General features: G+C 53.3%; 3 protein-coding genes across 5 annotated transcripts; 2 read left to right on the top strand and 1 right to left on the bottom strand.

Moving 5' to 3' along the window:
- Positions 1–1,645: 1,645 nt before the first annotated feature.
- Positions 1,646–4,812, bottom strand: LOC149864250 (uncharacterized). Of its 3 annotated transcripts, none has more exons than XM_090049513.1 (2): positions 4,635–4,812; positions 1,646–3,127 (listed from the first exon to the last, which is right to left on the bottom strand). In XM_090049513.1, exon 2 carries the CDS (start codon positions 3,107–3,109, stop codon positions 2,021–2,023), a length of 1,089 nt encoding a protein of 362 aa, XP_089905639.1. In that variant the 5' UTR covers positions 3,110–3,127; positions 4,635–4,812; the 3' UTR covers positions 1,646–2,020. The 3 variants fall into 3 exon arrangements, with proteins under 3 accessions (XP_089905639.1, XP_089905636.1, XP_089905638.1); XM_090049510.1 differs by having other exon boundaries at positions 1,646–3,205; positions 4,635–4,811; XM_090049512.1 differs by lacking the exon at positions 4,635–4,812 and adding an exon at positions 4,422–4,628 and having other exon boundaries at positions 1,646–3,205.
- A 32-nt stretch (positions 4,813–4,844) lies between these two features.
- Positions 4,845–20,553, top strand: LOC149864249 (uncharacterized). Its single transcript, XM_090049769.1, has 3 exons — positions 4,845–5,332; positions 7,613–9,335; positions 20,318–20,553. The coding sequence occupies exons 2-3, from the start codon at positions 8,222–8,224 to the stop codon at positions 20,551–20,553; spliced, it is 1,350 nt and encodes a 449-aa protein (XP_089905895.1). The 5' UTR covers positions 4,845–5,332; positions 7,613–8,221.
- FIZ1 (FLT3 interacting zinc finger 1) lies at positions 14,946–24,637 on the top strand. Its single transcript, XM_090048979.1, has 2 exons — positions 14,946–20,549; positions 21,331–24,637. Exon 2 carries the CDS (start codon positions 21,354–21,356, stop codon positions 22,704–22,706), a length of 1,353 nt encoding a protein of 450 aa, XP_089905105.1. The 5' UTR covers positions 14,946–20,549; positions 21,331–21,353; the 3' UTR covers positions 22,707–24,637.
- Positions 24,638–24,804: the final 167 nt, after the last annotated feature.

Below are 24,804 nucleotides of genomic sequence, written 5' to 3'. Positions count from 1 at the left end.
AACGTTGTTATACAATTAAAATATTTTAAAATGTAACTATAACTCACAAGTAGCCTTAACTCTGATCAAAAAAGTAATGGTATTTTTTCATATCAGACTCCTGCTAAAGAAAAAATATCATCCCATCTTAACCACAAGGGGAAAATTACTGGTTTTAATTAAAAAGAGAGGGAGAGATAAAGATAGTGCTACATTAAAAACACTTAACTTGCTAATACTTTAATTCTTAAAAATGAAAAATCTAAATTAAAAACCATTTTTAAAAAGTTGGACAAGCCCCATCATGAGACAAAACTGAGCAATCCAAATGGCAAGTAGGAGAAAAGCAGACTCCTAAAAGTATTTTCTTAAGTAAAATTTCCATTGAAAAAAAATGTTGTTTTTTGAAAACAGAATGTTTTAACTCATTGGTTAGAAATCTTTTTCTTGACATTTTGAATAAATGCCTCTGTGTGACTAAAATAACCAATCCAAACAGAAAACGAGCTAATATTTAGGTAAATACCTGAATTGATTATTTTAATACAAAATGTAATCTTTGACAAATAAATATTGAAATAGAAAAGAATTGGTTTAAAATTAAGGCCACAGCCCATAAGCCTAACTATGAGATACAACAGCCCTGAAGGGGGAACTGCTAGCTCTTATAATAAAGTAGACTGCTATTAGCCACATTTTACAGGTGGGAAAACTGAAGAAGTCACTTAGCCAAGGAGGCCAGTGGCAGAGACAAGAATAGCAGGGGTGGGTGGAAAGGAGGCTGGAGGCCTGAGGCCCAGCCTGGTAGTCTTCCACCTGTACCAGAGGTGTCAAATTTGAGCTAGATCTAGCCTGCAGGGCCTGAAAATGGTAATTTTTAAATTATTATTATCATTATCTCTGGCGAAGGGGGGCCTGATACTAAAAGTTTTCCCAGGGCCGCCAGGAGTCTAGGTACAATGCTGCTGCTGGAACGTCTCCAATGGAGCTCTGTACCATAAGATTTGGTGCCAGGCCCCTCCCTAATTACCCTGCCCCTCTAGAAGCCCCACTGGCCAGATGACAGCTCCGTAGGCTGGATCCAGCCTGCAGGCCACATGTTTGACACCCCTGCCTAGCCCATATTGCTCTCTGGAGAAACCAGAACATGAGGAAGGGATGTCAAGGTAAGGGTCAGAGTTAAGGCTGCTTTAGTGTCTTTTAATATTCCGCAGAATTTCTGATGTTCAGCAGGGTTGCTAGCTTATATATTCAAAGGATTTACAGTTCTTTAACTCAGATTTGGATCTACCTGCTTCTAAATCTCTGTCTCCAAATAAGGGAGAGAGGAAACATTCATTTTAATAATAGAGCTTCATTTACAAGTTACTAGTGCTATCATTACTGTCCTTACTATACTTCTGCCTGGGAAATCCACTCCCAGACCAGGGCACCATTGTGCAAACAGAAATGACAGAAATGGCTTAAAACTGTTAACATCTTTTAAAATTCTTATACTCTTACATTGTAGTCTCTATTCTAGTTTAACATCTGGGTCTGAGAACATCCTTTTTTAAATAAATTGATCTGCCCCAGCATCAGTCTCCCAACCCTTCCCCAAAAGAGAGCCTTGGCCCCTCCCCTCTCCCACCATCTCTCCATCTCAGAGCACAGAACACAGCTGCTGTACAGAGTTAGAACCTTTATTGCATCCAACTCAACACCGAGCACACATCTGGGCCCAGAATGACAGACAGCCCCTTACCATGGCCACACGTGTACTCCTCTACCATGTGTGTGACACCAGCACCACACTCCCACCCACAGACACAGCCACCTGCTAGGGGTGGGCCCCTGTTGCACCCATGCCACTGAGTCCTGCCTTGGATGAAGCTGGAATAGGGGCTCCCCCAACTAGATCTCCCCCATGTCCCTTGGGATCTTCTTGGCACCCCACCGCAGCCCTATCCCAGGGGCTAGGGGTGGCTCCAAGCTGGGGTCTCTTTAGGTTCAGCCACTCACTATGCTCCCAGGGGTCCTGGTACAGGGGGTCCCAGTGCCACTAGGGTGTTTCTAGCCCTGCATCTGGTGCTCCCCAGCCTGTTTGGCTCTTGCCATCAGCACCAGGCAGCCCTGGAGCCCCATGATCCCAGGCATCTGGACAGCAGGCATCATGGGCATGCTTGCGCTTGGCATGGCGTCGCAAGGTATTACGTTCGGTGAAGCGCAGGCGGCACAGTGGGCACTGGAAGGGACGCTCGCCTGTGTGCACACGTTGGTGCCGCAGAAGCTCGCCCGATTCACGGAAGCCCTTCTGACACACGCTGCAGCGGAAGGGGCGCTGTCCAGTGTGGATATGCTTGTGGCGCTCCAGGTGCGAGGTACGCTTGAAGGCTTTGCCACAGGCCCGGCACACATGGGGCTTGAGCTCTGAGTGGGTGATGCTGTGTCGCTCCAGGTCCGACAGGTACAGGAAAGCACGCAGGCACACTGGGCACAAGTGTGTTCGTCGTGGAGATGTGAGCTGTGCTGGCCCTGCCCCTGGCCCCACCTCTAGCTCCCGCCGTGGCACCGTGTATGGTACCCCCTTGTCATCGATGAGCAGTAGGTGGCCCTCAGGGCTGCCACCACCATCTTCTGATTGGTCTTCAGAAGCCACACCCCTTGTCTCTGGTTGGACACCTTCTCCCGCTTCTTCCAGAGGAAGGAGCCAGCCAGGAGCTGCTAGCCGGGCATGGTAGGGGCCATGGGGCTTAGGGGTTGGGACCTGCGTCACCACTGTGGTGGTCCCATCTCGGGGTCTTGGAGTCAATGCTGAGTGCAGCTTGGGTCCCCATGCTGCCCTCCAGCAGGGCCTGGCAGGCTCTGGAACAGGCCCCACTCCCCGCCTGCCCTGTGTTGGGGTGCCTGTGCCACGATCTGGGCAGCACTGGGCTTTGCTCCATTTGGGCTGGGCATAGCAGGTGCTGGGGGGCAGGGCCCAGGTCCCTGTCACCTGCAGGTGATGTGCACTCGTGTCATGGCAGCTGGCTCCTCCTGTGGGTTCCAGGGTCAGGTGTGGCCCCCACTCCTGTCTGTCCCGTGACGGGCACACATCTGCTTCCCCGCCATTGCGCTCCCTCTGCTTGGCTCGCTCCATGAGGAACTCCATTCATCTACATGAGCATCACTTTAGGGGAGGAGAGATGGTGAGCAGTAGAAGTGCCCACCTGGTCTCTTCCATTCCAAACCACAGCGGTGTGTTCCCCTACAGCCAGAACCCCAAGGCAGGGCATGATTAGGTAAAAGCCCCAGGCCCCCTGCTCTAAGCCACCAGACCTTGTTTCCCCTCCCAGAGCATCCTAGTTCCATCTCGCAGCAGCACACAGCCGCTATTCCCAGCCTGCCTTCCTTCTCATCTCAACATCCCCTGCCCTGTCCAACTGGGTCCATACTAACCCTAATTCATTTGCACTCAGGCTACAGGCACTGCTTGCCCACCAACTTCCACTTCCCTCCCAAGTGTCTCTTAGTCCCTCGGCACCAATAAAAATGCCTTCCATCAGCGAACCCCTGCTACTGGCTGCAGTTGTGCAAGGTGGCCCCACAGGCCCTCCCTGTGTGGGGTAGTGAAACCCACCATGGTCATGCCAGAGGCAGCCTTTAAACCAGTTACAGGAAAAGTGGGGGTGGGTGCTGGAGGCTGGAGCAGGCATCTCTGCCCACGGAGTGCCCCCTTGGCCCTTCACTAGCTAGGAAGAAAGAAGGGGGGCAGAGCTCAGGTGCATGTGTGCATGCGAGCATGTGTGCACATGTGTGAGAGCCAAGTGTCAGCACTGTGTAATTGTGTGTGTCTGTGTGCAGTATCAGATCTGTATGCCTATTCCTGTGTCACTGTCTTCACAAGTGTGGTGCAATTAAGCACCCGCTTAATTGTGGTTGTGTGGAGTTGTGTAGAACAGCAACTGATTCAGCAAGGCTAAGTTCAGGGGTACTGGAGAAGCGCTCTGCTGGTGTGACTGTGATGGCGTTGCTGTGATTGTGCATAGTTCCAAGATGTATACGCCTCCAAGGTAGCTGTGCAGGAATCGGTGCTGCATGCACAGTTGGACACAACTGGAGAGCATAATTGTGACTGCACCACTGCTCTGGGGCTACTCTCTGCAAGGCGTGCAACACCGTAGGGCTGTTGTGATTGTGTGTGCATGGCAGATGACTCCAGGGTGGTGGCAGTGTCTTTGCAGATATGCCCAGGTGTGTGAGTGACATGAGTACCTGCATGTGCCACCGTGTGGGTAGTGCTGCTTCACCTTGAGCCTTTGTTCCTCTGGGTCTATATGGCCCAGGGTGTACACGACAACGTGTGTGCATGCAGTGCCCGCGACTTTGTGTGTGTGGAGGCGGGTGTGCACGTGCACATATGTGCATGCATGTGCGTTTCTGAGTGCGTGGGTGTGTGCACACGTGTGCACACCTGTGCTCACCCCTGGACGCTGCCTGCCCGCCCGTCCATCTGCGCGCGTCCCTGTCTCTGCCTGCGTGTGCATGCATGTGCACACCCGTGCACACCCTGCCCCGGCCGCGTGCGGGGGGTGCGTGCCCGCCTGTGCGAGCCTCCCCCGGCCGCTACGCACCCGCCCCCCCCGCGCCCCGGCCGGCTCCGCCCGCGGCCGCAGCCCCCGCGGCGGGGTCGGTACCTGCCTGTCCGGGGCCGCGGGCGGCGAGGCGCGTCGGGCGGGCACGGGGCGCCGGGACCCAGCAGAGCCCCCGGCCGGGGGAGGCCCCAGCACCGGCACCGGCACCGGCCGGGCGTCTGCTGGGTCCCTGCGCCCCGCCGGACCGCGCCGCCGCCCCCGCCGCCACCCCGGCCCCGGCCCCGGCCCCGGCGCCCCAGCCGAAGTCCCGGCCCCAGGGCGGCGGCGGGGGCGGCGGGCGGGGGCGCGCCGCCGAGCCAGGCCAAGTCCCGCCCCCGCGCCCGGCGCGGCCCCCGCCCGCCCCGTGGGCCGGGGCTCCCCTCCTGCCCGCCCGGGGGGCGCGCGCCCGGCCCAGCGGGGCGCTGGGGGTCTCGGCGCAGGACGACGGGGGCGCGTCTGGCCAGCCCGCCGTCCACTCAGCCCAGCCGTGCCCACGCCAGCGGTACTTCAAGCCAGCTTGGTCATGCCCACACCAGCGGTACTTCAAGCCAGCCCAGCCATGCCCACGCCAGCAGTACTTCTAAGTCAGGGCCAGCCGGGCAATGCCCATGCCAGCGGTACTTAAAGCCATCCCAGCCATGCCCATACCAGCGGTACTTCAAGCCAACCTGGCCATGCCCATGCCAGCAATACTTCAAGCCAGCCCAGCCATGCCCACGTCAGCAGTACTTAAAGCCAGCCCGGCCATGCCTACACCAGTGGTAATTCAGCCTCTTCAGCTGCCTCTCTGCCTGCGGGTGCATCTTTTTGCACACTTCCATGCTCCTGGCTGACAGGGGGAAGGCAGGACCTGACGTGGCACCAGCCAGCTGAGAAGAACGGCCAGGATCAGGCTGGGCCCCCAGAGGTGGTGCCTTCCCTTGGCCTGCTGGGCAGAGCTGGCAGAGCTGTGCAGGGATGACATCTGTGGCAGGGGTCGGGGTGCTTTTGGTGTTCCTGATCCTCCCCCCTCTCCTCCCCAGCACCAGAAACAGGGACCCATCCTGAGCATCAGGGCACCACATCCGTGCCACATGCTCCCTCTGCACCACCAGGACCAGGTCTAAACAGCAAGGATAAGCAAGGAGTACAGGAGATGGGAGAGACTGCATGCTTATGGCTACAGAAGGATTGGCAGACAGGGAAAGGTAGGGGGGAGAGAGTGAGGGGGACTGAGACAGACAAATGGACAGTCATGTGCAGGTGGACGCAGGAGTGGGTGCTGTGGCATTGGATGGAGAGATGGGTGTGTATGAGACAGGATGGACAGGTGCTGCCTGTGGTCCTGCATCTGGCTCAAAGTTCGGAGTGTCTGTAGCACTGAACACAAAACTCTGGACCATGGTGCCAGGTGCTGCTCTGCACAGGGCTGTAAGGGATTAGCAAACAAAAGGCATTTGGAGCCAGCAGCCTTGCATAGCCAGCCAGGCCTAAGTCCACCCAGTGCCTGCAGCATAGGGGTCTACCCCCACCACACAAGTCTCCTGCTGGGGTATAGGTGAGATGGGCAATAACTGCAGGCCAGCAAATCCCCCTCACCCCTCACGCCCTGCCCGATGCTTACAAGACTAGTATAATAGCTGCATGCTCTTTGGAGAGGTCTTGGCACTGAGCAGGTTTTACATTCTCTGCTTGGGAAGAGGGAATGGGGGGCAGTGGCAGAGTTGGGCTGGCAGGGGGCTGTAGGTCAGAAGTGATGGGAACCAATGGGTTTGGGTGGGGCAGAACTGGGCTGGCATGGGAGGTTGCGGGGCAGAACTGGGCTGGCTTGGGAGGTTGCAGGTCAGAACTGGGCTGGCTTGGGAGGTTGCAGGTCAGAAATGAGTGACACTGGCAGGGCTGAGGTGGTTGGACTCAGGGCTAGATTGGCAGGGGTTTGCCTTGGTTCTCTCATGGTCTCATGGTTAGGGGCCTGGAAACTAGGACTCTTGGGTTCTGTCCTGGTACTGGGAGAGGTCAGGGGTCTGGTGGGTTGAAGCAGGGGTTGCTGAGAGTCCAGATTCCCGCGTTTTACTCTGGCTCTTGGTGCCATGTTGAGTGCTAATGCTGATCGCATACAGAACTAATCTTGGTGAACAGCATCTTAGTTCCTTAAGCCTCCTTTCCACAGTAGTATCTCGCAACCCGGTACACTGAAGGCCTCAGGTTCTACTTAGCTGGAAGCTGGGTCAGATCCAGAGATGTCTGCTGACTGAGCGTTTGCATGCCTAAAGACAATCACAGCATTCTCAGGAGATGTACTCTGGAGGCATTGTGTTGTTCGCATTACGTATTGACCTGCTTTTCCTCCAGAAGAACCACAAAAGTCACATCTGAATCACACACAGAGGTCGCCTCTGTTTGGGACCAGCAGTCTGGACTCCCATCCCTGTAGTGCACATACCCAGGCAGAGCTGCTGCTCTCACTGCAGCTTTTACTGTGTTTTATTGTATGTTATTCTTGGTGTGTTAAGCCTTTTCAGTCCTTTCCTTGGTTCTTGGATTCCCTTGTGAGGTTTTGTAAGAGCAAGAGCAGGTCAAGGACATAATCTGTAGGAACTGCCTGATATTTGGGGGGGAGTAGGGAGATTGGGGGGCAGAGGGGGGAACAAAAGTATTTTACCAAATACTGAACCTTAAAACAGGGGTTGACTCACACAGGATCCACTTGTGATTCAACCAATATGACACACAGGGAGTGTAAGCAAACCTGCAATAAGGATGAAACTTTCCTAGGCTGGGAAAAGTAAGAATATATCTGAGTGTGTTAAAGGGGTGCTTAATGACTAAATAGTGCTGAGGGAGATGGGCGCACAGGCGGTCTTCTCTTCCATCCTGCCAGTGAGCGGTCAAGGCAGACGCCACGAGATGTGCATAGCGGAGACCAACTGGAGGCTACAGGAATGTTGCTTCGAGGCGGGCTTTGGCTTCCTCAGCCATGACCGGCACATCGTGATGAGAGACATGCTGGGATGGGATGGGCTCCACCTTTCCCCTAAAGGTAAGCGTGTGTTCTCTTCCAGGTTGGTGAACCTCCTTCGGCGGGCTTTAAACTAGGCTCGTCGGGGGAGGGGGAAGATGAGGGCGGAGGAGACGATGAACTACCAGGCCCAGCAACAGCCAGCGAGCCCAGACCAATGGTCAAAAGGGAGAAACAGGTAAGTGATGGGGGACGGGGCATTGCTGAGACTAGGGGGTCAGTGGGCACAACCGTTGGAGGCCTCAAATGCCTCTACACGAATGCTCGAAGTATGGGGAAGAAGCAGGAGGAACTCGCCCTCCTCCTAGCTGTCACCAGCCCTGACATAGTGGGGATCACAGAAACGTGGTGGGACTCATCGCATGACTGGGCGGTGAGTGTCAAGGGCTATAGGCTATACAGGAGGGACAGGATAGGAAGGAAAGGTGGAGGAGTAGCACTCTACATCAAGGAGGAATATACTTCCTCGTCAATTAGCAAGGGGGTAGAGGGGGGGCACTCTGAGGTGCTCTGGGTTAGAGTAAAAGGCAGTCCAGGGGATAGAGACTTAACGGTGGGAGTCTACTATAGACCTCCCAACCAGGGAGAAGAGCTCGACTAGGAATTCTTAGGTCAGCTCACAGAGGCAGTGAGGGCTAAGGATGTGGTCATCATGGGGGACCTGAACTTCCCAGACATCTGCTGGGAAGAGCAGTCAGCCAAGTCTGACCGCTCACGTCGGTTCTTAGCCAGAGTGCAGGACCTCCATCTAACCCAGGAGGTGCACAGTCCCACCAGGGGAGACGCCTTGTTGGACCTGGTGCTGGCCACGGGTGACGACCTGGTGAGGGGGCTGCGGGTGATGGGCCACCTGGGAGACAGTGATCATCGCTTGCTGGAATTCACCATCCAGCGTAAGGTGGCAAAGGGCTGCAGCAAGGCAACAGCCCTAGACTTTAGGAGGGCTGACTTCAACAAGCTAAGGAGGATCGTTGGGGAAGCGCTGGGGACCCAGAGGAGAAGGGAGCCAGATGTCCAAGGTGAGTGGTTGCTCCTTAAGGAGATGATCCTCCATGCCCAAAGGGAGGTAATCCCAACAAGGGTCAAAGGGAGCAGGAGGGCACATAAACCCCCATGGCTCACTAGGAGCATCCGGGAATGTCTCCTTGCTAAAAGGGAGGCATACACCCAATGGAGGGATGGGGTCATCACCAAGAAGGACTATGTTACAGTCGCCCGAGGATGCAGGGGGGCAGTCAGGAAGGCCAAGGCAGAGATGGAGATAGGACTAGCTTCCCGGATTAAGGACAATAAGAAGTCCTTCTTCAAATACATAGCGGGTAAAAAGAGGGTCCCGGGTAATGTGGGGCCCCTGCAGGACACGATGGGCAACTTAGTCGTCATGCCAGATGACAAAGCTAACATATTTAACGATTTCTTTGCCTCTGTCTTCCTAAGTAGGGACCAGTTCAGCCACCTCCCTGCTGGGCCCCCCTCGGGCCCCGGGAGAGACACGCCTGGGCCAGGGGTTAGCGAGGAGTTAGTTAGGGTACTTCTGGAGAGGCTGGACGTGTTCAAGTCCGCTGGTCCGGACGATCTTCACCCTAGGGTTCTACAGGAACTGGCCGAGGTCATTGCGGGACCCCTGGCGCGGCTCGATGAGCACTCGTGGTGCTCTGGTGAGGTGCCGGAGGACTGGAAGATGGCCAATGTGGTCCCTATCTTCAAAAAGGGAAAAAAAGAGGACCCGGGAAATTACAGGCCAGTTAGTCTTACCTCAATCCCGGGTAAGCTCTTTGAAAAAATTATCCTGGCACACATCCAGGAGGGCCTTGCGGGGGAATGCATGCTCAGGGGCAACCAACATGGGTTCATCAGTGGCAGGTCTTGTCAGACCAACCTGGTGGCCTTTTACGATCAGGTCACCAAATCATTAGACGCAGGGGTTGCTGTGGATGTAGTCTTTCTGGACTTCCAGAAGGCTTTCGACACTGTCTCTCACCCTGTCCTCATCAAAAAGCTGGGAGACTATGGTGTCGATGCCCACACAGTCAAATGGGTCGCTAACTGGTTGGAGGGCCGCACCCAGAGGGTGGTAGTGGATGGGTTCTTCTCGACCTGGAAGGACGTGGGCAGTGGGGTTCCGCAGGGCTCGGTCCTCGGGCCCGCACTGTTCAACATCTTCATCAGTGACTTGGATGAGGGGGTAGAAAGCACCCTGTTCAAGTTTGCTGATGACACTAAGATGTGGGGGGATGTGGGTGCACTAGAAGGGTGCAATAGGCTACAAGCTGACCTTGACAGGTTGCAACGGTGGGCGGATGAGAATAGGATGGGGTTTAACACTGATAAGTGCAAGGTGTTGCACATGGGGAGGAAGAACCGGCACCACACTTACAGGTTGGGGAACTCCCCTCTTGCCAGCACGGAGACGGAAAAGGATCTTGGAGTCGTCATTGACTCCACGATGAACATGGGCCAGCAGTGTGGGGAGGCAGTCAACCTCATGAATTAATCTAATTCAGTATACAATTATAAAATCATTGTTATATGTAATAACTTACCATATATTACTGTAACTAGATATACTTCTGTTAAATAGTATAATAATTTACTTCAATATATTAGTAATTAATTGTTGATTATTAATAATTATGTACTATCTGTTCTGTTCTGTTCTAACAACTAACATCAATGCATTGTATTGATGTCTAATTTTTATGGCTAATCACACCCATAGTGTAAAAATACTTAATATTCAGTTATTTCCTAAAGGTGACAGATCACCATTTTTGTTGATAAAACAAAATCACAATTCATATGATGCTATTTATTTACTAGACATATTATTAATGACTGATCAATCACTGGATGAACCAGGGATAATGCCGGTGTGGTCATTACAGACTGATGATGGATTTTTTATTACTAATCAACATCACTTTCATCAGATGTAATATTGATGTCTAAGGCTCTGTGAGGGATTTGTGGTTAATGGTTTCTGATTAACTAATCAATCAATTGATTAATCAGTCAATCTTGCCAGTGACAGTCAGGACTGATGCAAATGAGTTATGCATTAACATTTGATTATTAGTAATTTCTTGATACATTTATAATTAATTCTGACTCTACATACACCCATATCAATCACTGTAATAAGTATCAATATCTTTACTAATCAGCGAAGATAATTATTAATGGTGAGCATTTAGGGATTAATGAGAAATTATTAGTAACTATTAATTATAATATATCAGTTAATGTAGCAATTTATATAAATATTGATTGTTATTAATATCAATATTATGTTAATCGTATGTTGATAATAACAATAACACAGTTCTCAGCTTATTCATGCATAACAATTAGAACTTATCAGCTGCTGCCCTTAAGAAACCTCCTCCTTTTGAAAGGGCTTCAAGTCTTCTTGTGTCCACAACCTGAACATTTAAAATAAATTGTGAGGCACAGACTACATATTTCTATTCAGGTAGATCTAAGGGAGCCCATTTTCTTCATGGCTCATTGCAGTATTATCTACTTGGTGTCTGTTAGTCTCTTCAGTCCTGCAGGTGTTAGCAGCCCTTGATCTTCACCTAATCAAGCTAGGCTTTCTTTTATAATTATCCTGCTATCTACTGCTTTCATCTCTGGGTAGAGTTTCACTGGGCAGCATCCACCAACTCTTTGGACTCAGTGGGTGCTGGCTAGTATGCTCTGCTTTGTCATCCTACTTGGAGCACTCATTATTAACCTTTGACTGCTCTCCCATCCCTGTTTTCACGTTTGTTGCTTCCTGTGTAACCCTTCTGCTGAGCACCTGTCAGGAGCAACAAGGGCCAGGTTCAATTTTGGGGTACTAAATGTATTTCACCTTGGCTTAAGCCCCCACCCAGACCACCTGGGAAACACTGATTATACTATGAATCACTAGGGTGTCCAATAAAACCAACAACCCTTCCCTTGCAAGCAGCATGACACAAACCCCTGATTTATCACAGAGGCAAACACCAGAACACAACACATGGTCAAACAAAACAAAAACACTGTCCTGGTTCAAAGTATACCTTGTATCACCCCTACCCCTATTTGGGGAGTCTTCGAACCCAAGCTCAGCAGTCCAAGAGTGGGAATCACGACCCAAAAGAGGTTCGTCCCTGGGAATTTGGGTGCATCATCTCTTTCACCATTGCTGTCTGCTGGAGGCGCAGGTTCCCTCTGCATTGCAAAAGGGTCTTCGGTAGATTGATGTAAATCTGCCAAGCTGTGGTGGAGTACCAATCTCTACTCCTGTCTGAGTGGTTATGGGGGCTTGCCCAGCTCCTGCCTGGGACTCCCAGTCCAAACCCCATATAGCTACTTGACTTGAAACCTTGGCTCTCTTGCCAAGCATTCCAGCATTCCTCCTCCCATATGCAGGGAACCCAGGGGAAAAACAAAGAGAAAGTCCCCCCACCACAGATGACCTGAACCTTAAATAACTTTTCTGACCTCATCACAGGGTCCCAATCAAGAAGCAGTATCATTGGCACATTGGTAATGCAGAACAATCATTTTGGATGTGGTCAGCACTCCAGGATTTGGCCAGAGTCCCTAAACTGGTTTTCCAGGTTCTGTTGAAGAATCTTAAGGCAATGGTCTGGACACAATGAGGGGGGTAGGAGGTGGTCATCTCCAGTCCTAGAAGAGGCACAATACTATGTCACACAGAAAACATGATCACGCTTTACAGCCAAACAAGATACACAAGGATGTGAAACATACCTTATAGCACAAAATGATTTGTACGTTTTGGGTGTGCTACACCTGGAATCAGTTGTTGTGTTTCCAGTGGCCACTTAAGATTCTGGACTCTTGGATTTGGAATTAGTTTTGGCTAATTTGGCCTGGGATACATAAAATTAAAAAAGAAAAAAGTGAAGAGGTAAGTGACCATTTCCTGCAGCAGATGACAAAGGCTGTGAGAGGTTGAACCAACAGTGCAACCAGGATGGCAAAAAGCCTGGCATGTCTGGACCTAGAGAGGTTGGTCACCCAGGGTAGGGGTGCTGCCAGTGGCTGAAGTAAGTCTTCTCCCAGCCCCAACTGTTTCTGTATGTTGAGTGTGGAGAGCTGTCAGCTGTAGCACGCTGGGGATGTGCAAGGGGTGGGGACCGGGGGGCAGCTGGGGAGGCAGTTACAGACCTTCCCCTTGGTTGGGACCATGAGGGGCTGAGGGAACTGTATGGGAGGGGTCTTGAGGGGAATGGGTTCCTAGGAGCTATGGGCTGGATAGGGGTCATGGGCTAAGGGGCTTTTGGGGGAAGAGGGCCTGTGGGGTAGAGGAGTGTGGTGTGATGTGGGGATGAGACATTATGTGAGTAAAGAGGTGTGAGGAAAAATGGGGTGTGGGTCTAAGTGGGTGGTGGGGGTCTGTAGGGGTGAAATTGGATGCAAGGAGGATTAGAAGCAAGAGGGATTGTGGGCAAGGGGGGCCAGGGGATTTGAGGGGCTGCAGTGAATTGTAAAAACTCAGAGGGGCAGGGATCAGTGGGGTGTGGGGGAGATTAAGGAATTGAGGGGCTGGTGCATGATGAGGATGATTCTATGCAGGGGGTAGTGAGGGGCTAGGTAGGATTCATGGACCATGAGTGAAATGGTGGGATCTGAAGTGTTTGGGGCACAGTGGCGTGGGGCTGAGTATGGGCATATGTGAGATAACAGGCCAGAGTAGAGCCAGGGGCATTTGAGGTGGCAGGGCAATGAAAAAAGGTTAATCAGGCCACGGTGGAGTGTCTGGGGGACTCGTGTGATGGTGCAGAGAGCACTTCTGTCCATTGCTAGGCTTGGTGGGGGGATACAGCTATGTCCCTTGCCCACAGTGAGGTGTGCCAGTGCTCCTGCTGGGACCAAAGCCACAGGTTCCTGGCTAGAGCGTCTTGCTCCTCCGCTCAAGGTCAGACTGACTGCCATGTTTGGGGTCAGGAACGAATTTTACCGCATGGTCAGATTGGTACGGGCTATGGGGTTTTTCTCTGTAGTGGAGGGCATAATCATCTACCTGGGAACTCTTGAGCATATACTGACAACATTTTATAGAAGCAGTACATTGGCTGCCATGGTTTACCTGTGGCAGGGTAGGGTGTCAGGTCTCTGTTGTGTCAGGCTTGAGTAGAGTTTAGATTGTGGTTTGTATGGGATGGTTTGGATAGGGGATTGGACTAGATGGCCTCTGGAGGTTCCTTCCAGCCCTACTTCTTTATTACTATGACTCTATGACACTGGAACTGGCAGTCAGCCCCACTACCCACCATTATGTTTCTTTAGTTTGGTACATAAACTGCATAACGTAGCCATAGGCCCCTAGCATGTTTGTAAAACTCCTAGTTTATTTTAAATTGGAGAAATTCTGCATTCTCTTATAGGGTGACTCAGCACATCACTTGCACCCTGCTCTTCAAAATTCTAGATTTGCCCATGGACAAAGCCATGCCACAATGTCCTCATGAGGTGGCTATCTGGGATTTCAGCCGCTAACATCGCAGGGTCTCCTGCAAGGATGGCGCTTTCTTCACTCCCTGTGCTACAGCATTTCCACCCAAGTACGCTGCCTGTAGGCCTTTGAGAAGAGATAGGGGTGGCCTGGACCCATAAGGAGATTATGCAGCACAAGGAGCTCTGTGGCCCTGAAGAAGAGACTCTGATCTGCAGGGCCGACCTCCAGCTGCTAAGGAAAGTAAACTGTGACCCTGATGGATAACTTCTGACCCTTGGGATGAACTAACATGCCCCAGAGGAAAGAATCTGTGGGGGGAGGCGAGTTCCTGTTGTGAACGCTAAACCCTGAGTAAACTCTGAACTTACAGCATGAAGAAATCTGTGACCTCTAGATGAGGTGATCTGTAGAGGTGCACCCAGACCCCAAGGGGAAAGTCATGTGTGACACACACACAGTAGATGTGACACCCGGGATGATCTCTGGGGGGAAACCCAGAGATCTCTGTGAGTAAACTGATCTCTGTGAATGAATACTAACCTGAGCTAGAAAGGACTTTTACCCTGATGGAAACGCGCTCTGACTTCTTAGGGTGACCTCTGAGCCAGCTTCAGTCCACCCCCCTATAGCCACCCCACTTGGATGTCCAGCCTCATTGGATGCGTCTTGGCACCAGGAGATAGCCCCTAACTGGTCTCATCTCCACCTGTAGCCTGGTCCCATGGGATGGAAGGAGGCTGAGCTCTGGGAATCCCTGCATCCATGGGGCCATGTATGCAGTCAGAAGCAAACAGTGACACATTACAAAGAGGCAGTTCCATGGCAGATCTCAGATTTTGAAAAGTGGTGGGTGATGCTGATGGTGGGTTTAAGAACAGAGCAAAATCAAATATAACTTTATTGGAATGGGCATTAATTTGCTATATCATAACTTACGTACAAAAAGACAACCAACCTGTCAAAAAACAATCAAAGGATGTTGTTTTTCTTAGTCCTGTAGTCATTAGAACTAAGCGTCCACCTCTTTTTCAGATTCGTAAAACAAATTCTAGCCTTCTTGTGCACCTTGGCAGTGCATCCAATGTTTCACTGAAAGTTATTTCCACACCAGAGTTCATGTTAACATGTTTCCACAGCTGAGTTAATGTTTTTTAGGTACAGTTAAAACCAGTCTGCAGGACTGTGAAATAGGATCTGCATTGCTAGGAGTCACTAGCTGCTAGCAGACAGCAGAATTGTAGAAGAAAAGTAATTAGACAAGGAAAAATGTTGTTAACACCTGTGGAATGAAGAATTTAGAAGGAATCAAAACTCATAGTTTCATAGTTGATAGGGTCGGAAGGGACCTGAGCAGATCATCAAGTCCGACCCCTGCCATGGCAGGAAAAAGTACTGGGGTCAAATGACCCCAGCAAGGTGTTCGTCTAGCCTCCTCTTAAAGACCCCCAGGGTAGGAGTCAGCACCACTTCACTTGGAAGTTGGTTCCAGATCCTAGCTGCCCTAACAGTGAAGTAGTGCCTTTTAATGTCTAGTCTGAATCTACCGTGTGCCAGCTTGTGACCGTTATTTCTAGTCACTCCTGGTAGTGCTCAGGGGAAGGTCCCCTCTGACTAGTTTGTAGACGGCCACTAGATCCCCCCTCAGCCTTCTCTTATGGAGGCTGAACAGGTTCAGGTCCCTTAGCCTCTCCTCGTAGGGCCTGCCCTGCTGCCCCCTGATCATGCGAGTGGCCCTCCTCTGGACCCTCTCCATGTTATCCACATCCCTCTTGAAGTGCGGCGCCCAGAACTGGACACAGTACTCCAGCTGCGGCCTGAGCAATGTCGCATAGAGGGGGAGGATCACCTCCTTGGACCTGCTTGAGATGCATCTGTGGATGCATGACAAGGTATAGTTGGCCTTCCTGACCGCATCCCCACACTGCTGGCCCATGTTCATCTTGGCATCAATAGTGACTCCAAGACCCTTTTCTGTCTCTGCACTGATGAGAAGGGAGTTCCCCAACCTGTAGGTATGGGGCTGGTTCTTCCACCCCAGATGCAGCACCTTGCACTTGTCAGTGTTGAATCCTATCCTATTCTCATCCGCCCACCCCGTAACCTGTCTAGGTCCAATTGCAGCCTATTCCTCCCTTCTGGTGTGCCCACTTCCCCCCACATCTTAGTGTCATCTGTGAATTTGAACAGGGTGCTTTTTACCCCTTCGTCCAAGTCCCTAATGAAGATGTTGAATAGTGCGGGCCTGAGGACTGAGCCCTGGGGGACGCCACTGCCCACATCCCTCCAGGTCAAAAATGACTTGTCCACCACCACTCTCTGGGTGCAGCCCTCCAGCCAACTAGTGACTGTAGGTGTTGACACCAGTCCCCCAGTTTTTTAATGAGAATGGGGTGAGAGACAGTGTCAAAGGTCTTCCTAAGTCCATAAAGACTACGTCCACTGCTACCCTTGCATCTAAGGATTTGGTGACCTAGTCATAGAAGGCCACCAGGTTGGTCTGACAGGACCTGCCTCTAATGAACCCGTGTTGGTTGCCCCTAAGCATAACCACCCCTGCTGGCCCCTCGTAGACATGCGCCAGAATAATTTTCTCAAAAAGCTTACCCAGGATTGAGGTAAGACTAACTGGCCTATAGTTTCTTGGGTCCTCCTTCCTCCCTTTTTTGAAGATGGGAACCATGTTGGCCCTCTTCCAGTCCTCTGGCACCACACCAGAGCACCACGAGTGTTTGTACAGCTGTGCCAGGGGTCCCGTAATGACCTCAGCCAATTCCCTCAGCACTCTGGGGTGGAGATCATCCGGACCAGCTGATTTAAATACATCCAGTCCCTTCAGAAGTTCCCTGACTAGATCTTCCCTGACCTATGGCCTACGTGCACCTCCCCTGGGGCCTGAGGGGGGCCCAGTGCGGGGGCTGATCCAGTCCCTGCTCAGGAAAATGGAGGCAAAGAAGTCATTAAATAGGTTAGCTTTGTTGTTGTCTGGTGTGACAACTAGATTTCCTAGTGTGTCTTGCAGGGGCCCCACGTTACCTGGTACCTTCTTTTTGCCCCCTATGTATTTAAAAAAGGATTTCTTGTTGTCCTTGATCCGGGAAGCTAGTCCCAGTTCCATCTCCACCTTGGCCTTCCTGACCCCCGCCCCCTGGAGCCCCGAGCAACTGCAGTATAGTCCTCCCTGGTGATGGTCCCTCCCTTCCATTGGGCATGTGCCTCCCTTTTAGCTAGGAGACATTCCTGGATGCTTTTGGTGAGCCATGGAGGCTTTTGCGCCCTCCTACCCACTTTAATTCATGTTAGGATTACCTCCCTTTGGGTTTGGAGGATCATCCTTAAGGAGCAACCACTCTTCTTGGACACTTGACTCCCCTCCCCACCAGGACCTCAGTGACTCCCCGACTATTCTCCTTAACTCATTGAAGTCCACCCTCCTGAAGTCTAGGGCTGCTGCCTTGCTGCAGGCCTTTGCCACCTTGCACTGGATGGTGAATTCCAGCAGGTGATGATTGCTGTAGCCCAGGTAGTCAAGCACCCGCAGCCCCCTCACCAGGTCCAACAGGGCGTCTTCCCTGGTGGGGCTGTGCACCTCCTGGGTTAGATGGAGGTCCTGCATTCTGGCTAGGAACCTACATGAGCGGTCAGACCTGGCTGACTGCTCCTCCCAGCAGATGTCTGGAAAGTTCAGGTCACCCATGATGACCACATCTTTTGACCTAACTACCTCCGTGAGCTGACTTAAGAATTCCTGGTCTAGCTCTTCCTGTTGGTTGGGTGGTCTGTAGTAGACCCCCGCCGTTAGGTCCCTTTCCCCTCGACTGCCTTGTATTCTAACCCAGAGCACTTCAGTGTGCCCCTCCTCTGACCCTGTGCTACTTGATGAGGATGTGTATTCCTCCTTGATGTAGAGCGCTACACCCCCACCTTTCCTCCCTGTCCTGTCCCTCCTGTACAGCCTCAGACTATAATAAGTCATGAAGTCAAGTGATTCCCTCACTACTGCCTGAATAGAAATGTTGCTGTCAGTGCCAGGCAGTTGGCTTTAAACATCAGGCAGGCCAGGAGTGGAGGTGGAGCTGGAGGGAGACAGGGGTAAGAGTGCATCTCTCCACTGCCTCCTGGATTTGCCCTTGCAGTTCCACATTTTTATATATATATATATATATATATACACACACACAACCATCCTCTATCATAGACTTTCATTGCACCTTTTCTTTTCCAAATCACCTTAATAAAACCATGCATCCGTTACAATAACTGCACCCACTCCCCTGTGCCCACACACACCCACCCTCTGCCCTTCCTTAACCCAAATACAGTCTCTTAGTCCTGGTTCTGATTTGGAGTTTCCCTTGTCGGTTTCTTCACAGTCCTTGTCGCTGTCAATATTGCTGTTGCTTCCACTGCTGCTGATCCTGTTGTTGTCCTCCTCGCTGTCTTCAGGTCCAGTTGTGTTGTTGTCCCATGTGTTCTCCTTGTCCACTTCCCTTCCCAGGGGGACTTTGAACACCCTGTGCCACGTGTCCCTTTTCCAGATGGAGCTGGCTGCATCTTGTCTGTCCTCTCCCACTGTTTTCTGATAGTAGGACTAGAGTTTGCTCAGAAGCATTTTAACACAGTCCGTTTGCTCAAACTTAACATGACTGTACATCAAGAGGTTCCTGCATTGCCACAGGATGCTCCTGACACAGAATACAAACAGGTGGAAGTGCGTCTGGGACCCCTGATGTTTAGTCAGGTGTCCGTTGAGTGCCACCTCCCTTGTCATCAGCCTGACTCCTGTAACTTCCTCCAGGAGCCGGCCTACCTTTTTCCACACTCCCTTGGCAGAGCCAAAAGAGGTGGTTGATGGTCTCGTTCACACCTTGGCAGCTTTCCCTGGGACAGCTGAGTCTAGACTCTCGTCTCGCTCTGTGCCTCTACGTCTTCACTGGGAGTATGCCATGAGCTATGAGCCAGCTGAAGTCTCTATGGTCTTTTCTTAGGTCTTTGTGGAAGAACCAGTCCCAGATGGCCTGGCAGCTGTCATCAGGGAGCAGCTCCACAGTCAACAGCCCGTCTCTGTCTGACTGTCTTCTGTATCTTCCTGTGGTTGAACATGGTCTCTGGGCTTTCCTTCTGTAGCTCATACTCACTCTGGAAATCCTTTAATACCTTGTAGAACCAGGGGTATTCCATGGTGTGCAGTCTCCCTCTGGCTGGAGCCTACAGCCCCCCCAGTTTCAGGAGGTGACCTGTAAAATACTTGACAAGACAAGCTGTTTTGGTCTCTGGCACAGTTGCCAGCTTGCAGATCTGGCTTGTGTACCATGCCCACAGGAAAAGGTAGATGTCTGGCATCCCCTTGCCCCCGGCCCGTTTCTCTTTGTATAGGGTCTTCCTTGCCACCTTCTCCATTCTGGATCCCCAGAAGATGCACCTGGCTCTCTGGATTTTGGGGGTGACACACTTGGGTGGAGGAAAGACCAGTGCAGTGTACAGAAGCAGTGGTACCAACACCGCCTTCCTGAGTGCCTCTTGCCCCCCCATGGAGAGGTGGCACACATGCCACAGACCCGATCTCTGCTTCACTTTGGCCTCCTTCTCCCAGGCCATCCTTCCGCTTAGCTCAGGGTCAAACTCCAGATGCATGTCTACCTGTAAAGGACTCAGCCTATGGCACATCAGGTTGCAGGCTCACATACAGAGGAGCCCCATGCATAGCGGGTGATGCAGCATGACCTGCAGGTGGTGGAAGCCCCCCACCGCCCAGCTCTGCTCCAGTTATCCTCTTCTCCCCTGTCTCTCTCTGGAGGATCATGGGAAGGGAAGAGAGATGGCTACATCCCATGTAGTTTGATGCCCTCTACAGAGGGGTGAGCTACTGATCTCTCCCCAGTACAGAGATGGGGTTGCACTGAGTTCCCTTATTAGCGAATCCCAACCCAGCCCTCAAGTACACACAGCCTGGCCCACAGGCAAGAAGTCACCCAGTGGCTGTGTCCTCAGCCTGCCAGAGCCTTCTTTCAAACCCCGTCTAGACATCCGTCCGCACACAGACATGCACGAGTCCATACCTACATCTAAGCATATGTGTCCTTGCTACCTTGCCCCTAGTCAAAATGGCTCCTCCTTGCCCATAGCCAAGATGGTGCTTGTCCAATAGCGTGCCCTACTTGCCCTCAGCTAAGATGGTGCTTCTGTGACAGTGCCACATTTTGCCCTTAGTCAAGATGGCGACCCACTGCTACATTTCCCCTGCCCGCCTACCGCCAAGGTAGCTCCTTGCTGCCCGCTCCGCCTTGCCCACAGTAAAGATGGGTTCGGGCGGTTTCCTGGGGAGGCCGGGCCTGGGCAGGAAGCGCGGCGGGCAGCGCGCCCGGGTCAAGGGGGCGCCCTGCAGGGCCCGGCGGCGTCCAATCCGGGGGCTCGTGCTACGGCCCCACGGCACGAGGCCGGGCCGGGACCCCCGCCCTGCCGCCAGCCCCCGCCGCGGGGCGGAAGTGACGCCCCCCCGCCAAAATGTCGGCGCCCAGAGGGAACTGTGAGTACGGGGGGAGGGGGGCCGCGCCGCGGGAGGGGGCAGCCCGGGGAGGGGCCAGCAGTGCCCTCTTGGGAGCTGGGCAGAGCTGAGAAGGGAGCGGGCGCTGGCAGGCGGAGGCAGCCCGGACACCTGGGTTCCCTCCCAGCTCAGGCAGGGGCTGGGGGTCGGAGCAGGGAGGCCTACCCCTCTCCTTGCCCAGGACTGCCCCAGCCCCCAGGGGTCCTGCCTCCCTAGTCCCAGTTCCTGCCAAAAGCTGAGTTAGGGACCCAGGTACTTGGCTCCCAGCCTCCTGCTCTCACTTCACCTAGGTTTGTTTGCTGATGCCTTGCTTACACACAGCTTCAGCTATTAATACAGCTTCAGGTCAGCCATGCTACAAAATGAACTCCATCCTTCTGTATCCACCTGGGAACCCCTCTGGGTGCTCTGGGGCATTACAGTAGGGGCAGAAAGCCAGGACGCCCTGGGCTTTTTCTAGTTCTGGGATAGAGGTGGGATCTGGTGGGTTACAGCAGCAGGAGATGGGGTTGGGAGCCCAGAACCCTGGGTTCTCTCCCCAGCTGTACCCAAGACTCTCTGTGCCAGCGTGGTACACTTGCTGGATTGCTGTGTGTGCTGGTTTCCCTGTCTCTCGTGGCTATTACTGAGTTGCATGAGTGGACGCCTCCTTTGCCAGTAGTGTGCCAACAGCTCCCTTTCCCTCAGGGGTCCCCTTGGTGCAAGTGGGGAAGCTGACAGGGCACCTCCAGCCCCACTGACTGCTTCGGTTTCTACTTCCCAGAGCCCCTGTGGGATCTAGCAGGCATGGAGTGCTATGGTAAGGACGTGGCAGAGGGGCCAGGGGAGGCCCCCACAGCTCTGTGTTCAGCCCCAGAGGATGCCTGCCCACCAGCCCCACTGACGGACAATGGGACAGGTGCCCGTGTGCCCTTCCACTGCTCTGAATGCGACAAAAGCTTCCGGTACCGCTCAGACTTACGGCGCCACTTTGCCCGGCACACAGAGCTGAAGCCCTTCCAATGCCCACACTGCAGCAAGAGCTTCAAGCACTCTTTCAACCTGGTAAACCACATCCGCAGCCACACGGGCGAGCGCCCCTACCGCTGCACCCTCTGCCCCAAGGGTTTCCGTGACTCGACGGGGCTCCTGCACCACCAGGTGGTGCACACGGGCGAGAAGCCCTACTGCTGCCATGTGTGTGAGCTGCGCTTCTCCTCCCGCAGTAGCCTGGGCCGCCATCTCAAGCGGCAGCACCGCACCCCATCTGGGGGGGCCACTCCTGTTCCACCCGCACCCACCCACTGCTTGGAGCGCCTGTGTGGGGATGGGCGGGGGCGAATGGCACCCTATGGGTGTGGGGCCTGCGGGCGCCACTTCCATGTAGCTGCTGAGCTGTGCAAGCACTGGCTGGCTCACACTGACATCAAGCCCTTCAAGTGTCCTGAATGTGAGCGGGACTTCAATGCCCCATCCCTGCTGGAGCGCCACAAGCTCACCCATGCCAAGGACCGCCCCCTACTGCTGCCCTGCCAGGCCTGCGCTGGCCAGGCTGAGCCACTGGGACAGAGTGCTTGCCTGGCTTGCAAGCCCCAGGAGACCCGTCCCTTGGACAGCCTATACCAATGTGAGTGTGGCACATTCTTTGCCAATGCTGGTGCCCTGGCCACCCACCTGGCTGCCCACACAGGTGAGGCCTCCTTCACCTGCGGCATCTGTGGCATGAACTTTGGTGCTGTGCCCCCACTGGAGGCACACCAACTGAGCCATGCTGTATTGCGGCCCTCTACCCCAGGCAGCCCCGTCCAGGCGCCAGCCAGTGGTGTGGGTGGTGGTGGGGAGCTGGAGCGTCACTTGCTGCCACGGCTGGAGCTGCGTGCCTTCCCCCCGCGGCCAGGGAAGAAGCTGTACAAGTGCACGGAGTGTGAGAAGTTCTTCCGCAGCCCAAGGGACCTGGACCGGCATGTCCTGGTGCACACGGGCGAGAAACCGTACCAGTGCGCAGAGTGCGGGAAGTTCTTCCGGCATGAGTGTTACCTGAAGCGCCACCGCCTGCTGCACAGCGGCGAGCGCCCCTTCCAGTGCAGTGTCTGCCACAAGGGCTTCATCACCTTCAGCAACCTCTCGCGCCACCTCAAGCTCCACCGTGGCATTGACTAATCCCCAATGCAGCCTTCTGCCTAACTGTTGGCTGCCATATTGCACTCTCTCTGTGGGGTAGGCATCTGCTGTGTGAAGAGGGGAGGGGCTGGTGGCATGTGCCAGGTGGTTATTATAGGGTCTCTTCTCAGCATTGGGCACTATAGGCAGGTGTGTTACAACAGGGCCTGCCTGCACAGGTGGGCGTGTGACTGTAGCATCTCCCTGCACTGTATCCCTGTAGTGTCTCCCTTCCTACACTGGCATGTTACCATAGCATTTCCCTGTACAGGGAAGGAGTTTATCATAGGGTATCCCTGCTGTGGCAGCTGTGTTATAGTAGGGCCCCTGCCCATGCTGTCCTGTTATGGCTGGTCATTTGTCCAGGCCTGGGTGAGGGGCTGTACCCCCAGGGTGTCTGCAAGGTGCTGGGGTCATGGTCAGATCCCTGGAGAATGCAGGGCATGCCAAGCACCCCTGGATCACTTGGGGCCAGGCTGCTTTGTTTATGTAGGGTCTCTAGATGCAAGCTCATCTCCCTAGGGCCTTTCCAGACAGCAAGGTGTGCTGCTATTGCAGGGTCACCTTAGCATGTGCGGGCTGTGCTCAGCAGAGCTGTTCAGTGCCTGTCCTTTCCTCCATGCATAGAGCCCTGGTCCACAGCTGGTTGGTAGGAATGGGGGAATCTACTGGGATTCTTACTGCTCCACCAGACCCAAGAAATCCCTAGGGGGAGGCCCAGCTGGTGGCAGCAGGGGCTCCCATGTTCGGTGTAGTGATATGCCCAATACAACACCCCCTGGCCCTCCCCCTCCTAGGGCAGGGACTGTCTCATTAACTTCACTGGGGTTTGGCTGCTGCGAATCCATCCTCAAAGGAGAGCAGAATACTGGCACTAGTCCAGTATGGACATGCCAGGACACCCCTGGGAGAGGATGCTGAGGCTGTGGCTGAACTGTCATGAGGAGTTGGGCCCTGCTGGGCACACTCCCCTCCAGGTTCCAGGGTGCCACACCATGCCAACATGGAGTCCCACATGGTGCTCTTGCAGGGGGCCTCAGGACTCACTGGAGAAGATCCCACGGGTACCACCAACCAGCAACCCCCAGCCCCTCACTGCCCCTGGGGGCAGGGCTGTACACTTCCTGACCTGGGATGTGCCACTAGCCCTCTTCCAAAGCCATGTACCAGCAAATGGAGAGTAAAGTGGGGGATGGGGGGTGAGGAGGGGGTGGAGGTTGCTCTCAACTCTCTCTTCAGCTATCCCCTCTGGCCCCACAACATCCTGGAAGAGGTAGTCCATTCCCTATCCTCTGGGTTACTGGAGGGTGTGGGGCTGCCCATCTCTTTTGTTCCTATAGGGCAGGGGTGGGCAAAATGTGGCCTGTGGGCCAGATGTGGCCTGCCAGGCTATTCGGCCTTCAGGGCCCCTAAAAAATTTAGAACATTAATATATATCTGCCCCGGGCTGCCTGTCATGCGGCCCTCAATGGCTTGCCAAAACTCAGTAAGCGGCCCTCCACCCAAAATAATTGCCCACCCCTGCTGTAGGGTCTCCAGTAAACCTGCTTGTCACAGATTTCTGGGGTAGCTGCAGTGGTTCCTGGCCTGCAGGCTGGGGTGTTATTATAGACTATCCTAAACTTCAGACTGCAGCTTGGGCTCTCCCCAGTGGGCAGGGATGCTGGGGCACGTTGAGGGCAGGGGAGATGCTGTTTAGAGGGGCTGTAATTTGGAGTTGGGGCTGAATAAGCCAGGCCAGTCAGGCCCTGCCCATGCCACCTGAATGCCCATGCATTCAGAAATCAGGAAGGGATAAAGAACATAGTGTAGTGATTTCTTCCTCCCTTCTTCTGTTTGTAAATAAATAAATACATAAACAAACCAGCCTCTAAGGAGCTTGGAGTGGGAAAGTGAGGAAATAAATATTCTCCCCCACCAATCCTGTCCTGTTATTTCCCTGGGTGGGAGAAAGAGAGTGTGTGGAAGGGAGCTGTGCTGTCCCCTGCTGAGGGGGAGATAGGGACAGTGTGTGTGTTGTGTGTGTGATACTATCTCCTGTTGGTGTACACATGGGTGTGAACACGTGTCCTTTTTGAGAAATTTCTACAGTTGATAT

The sequence above is a fragment of the Crocodylus siamensis genome, chromosome 5, assembly GCF_052110815.1.
Source record: "Crocodylus siamensis isolate JL-2025a chromosome 5, ASM5211081v1, whole genome shotgun sequence".
In the NCBI taxonomy this organism is placed as follows: Eukaryota; Metazoa; Chordata; order Crocodylia; family Crocodylidae; genus Crocodylus; species Crocodylus siamensis.
Note: the sequence above shows the minus strand (reverse complement) of the source record. Positions and strands in the feature narration are given on the sequence as shown.

Bases quoted from the DNA above. Each gene is read 5' to 3' on its own strand.
- LOC149864250 (XM_090049513.1), bottom strand. From the start codon at position 3,109: ATGGAGTTCCTCATGGAGCGAGCCAAGCAGAGGGAGCGCAATGGCGGG.
- LOC149864249 (XM_090049769.1), top strand. From the start codon at position 8,222: ATGGGGGACCTGAACTTCCCAGACATCTGCTGGGAAGAGCAGTCAGCC. The intron at 9,336-20,317 runs GTAAGCTCTTTG...CCTTGCCCACAG, and splicing joins TAGTCTTACCTCAATCCCGG to TAAAGATGGGTTCGGGCGGT.
- FIZ1 (XM_090048979.1), top strand. From the start codon at position 21,354: ATGGAGTGCTATGGTAAGGACGTGGCAGAGGGGCCAGGGGAGGCCCCC.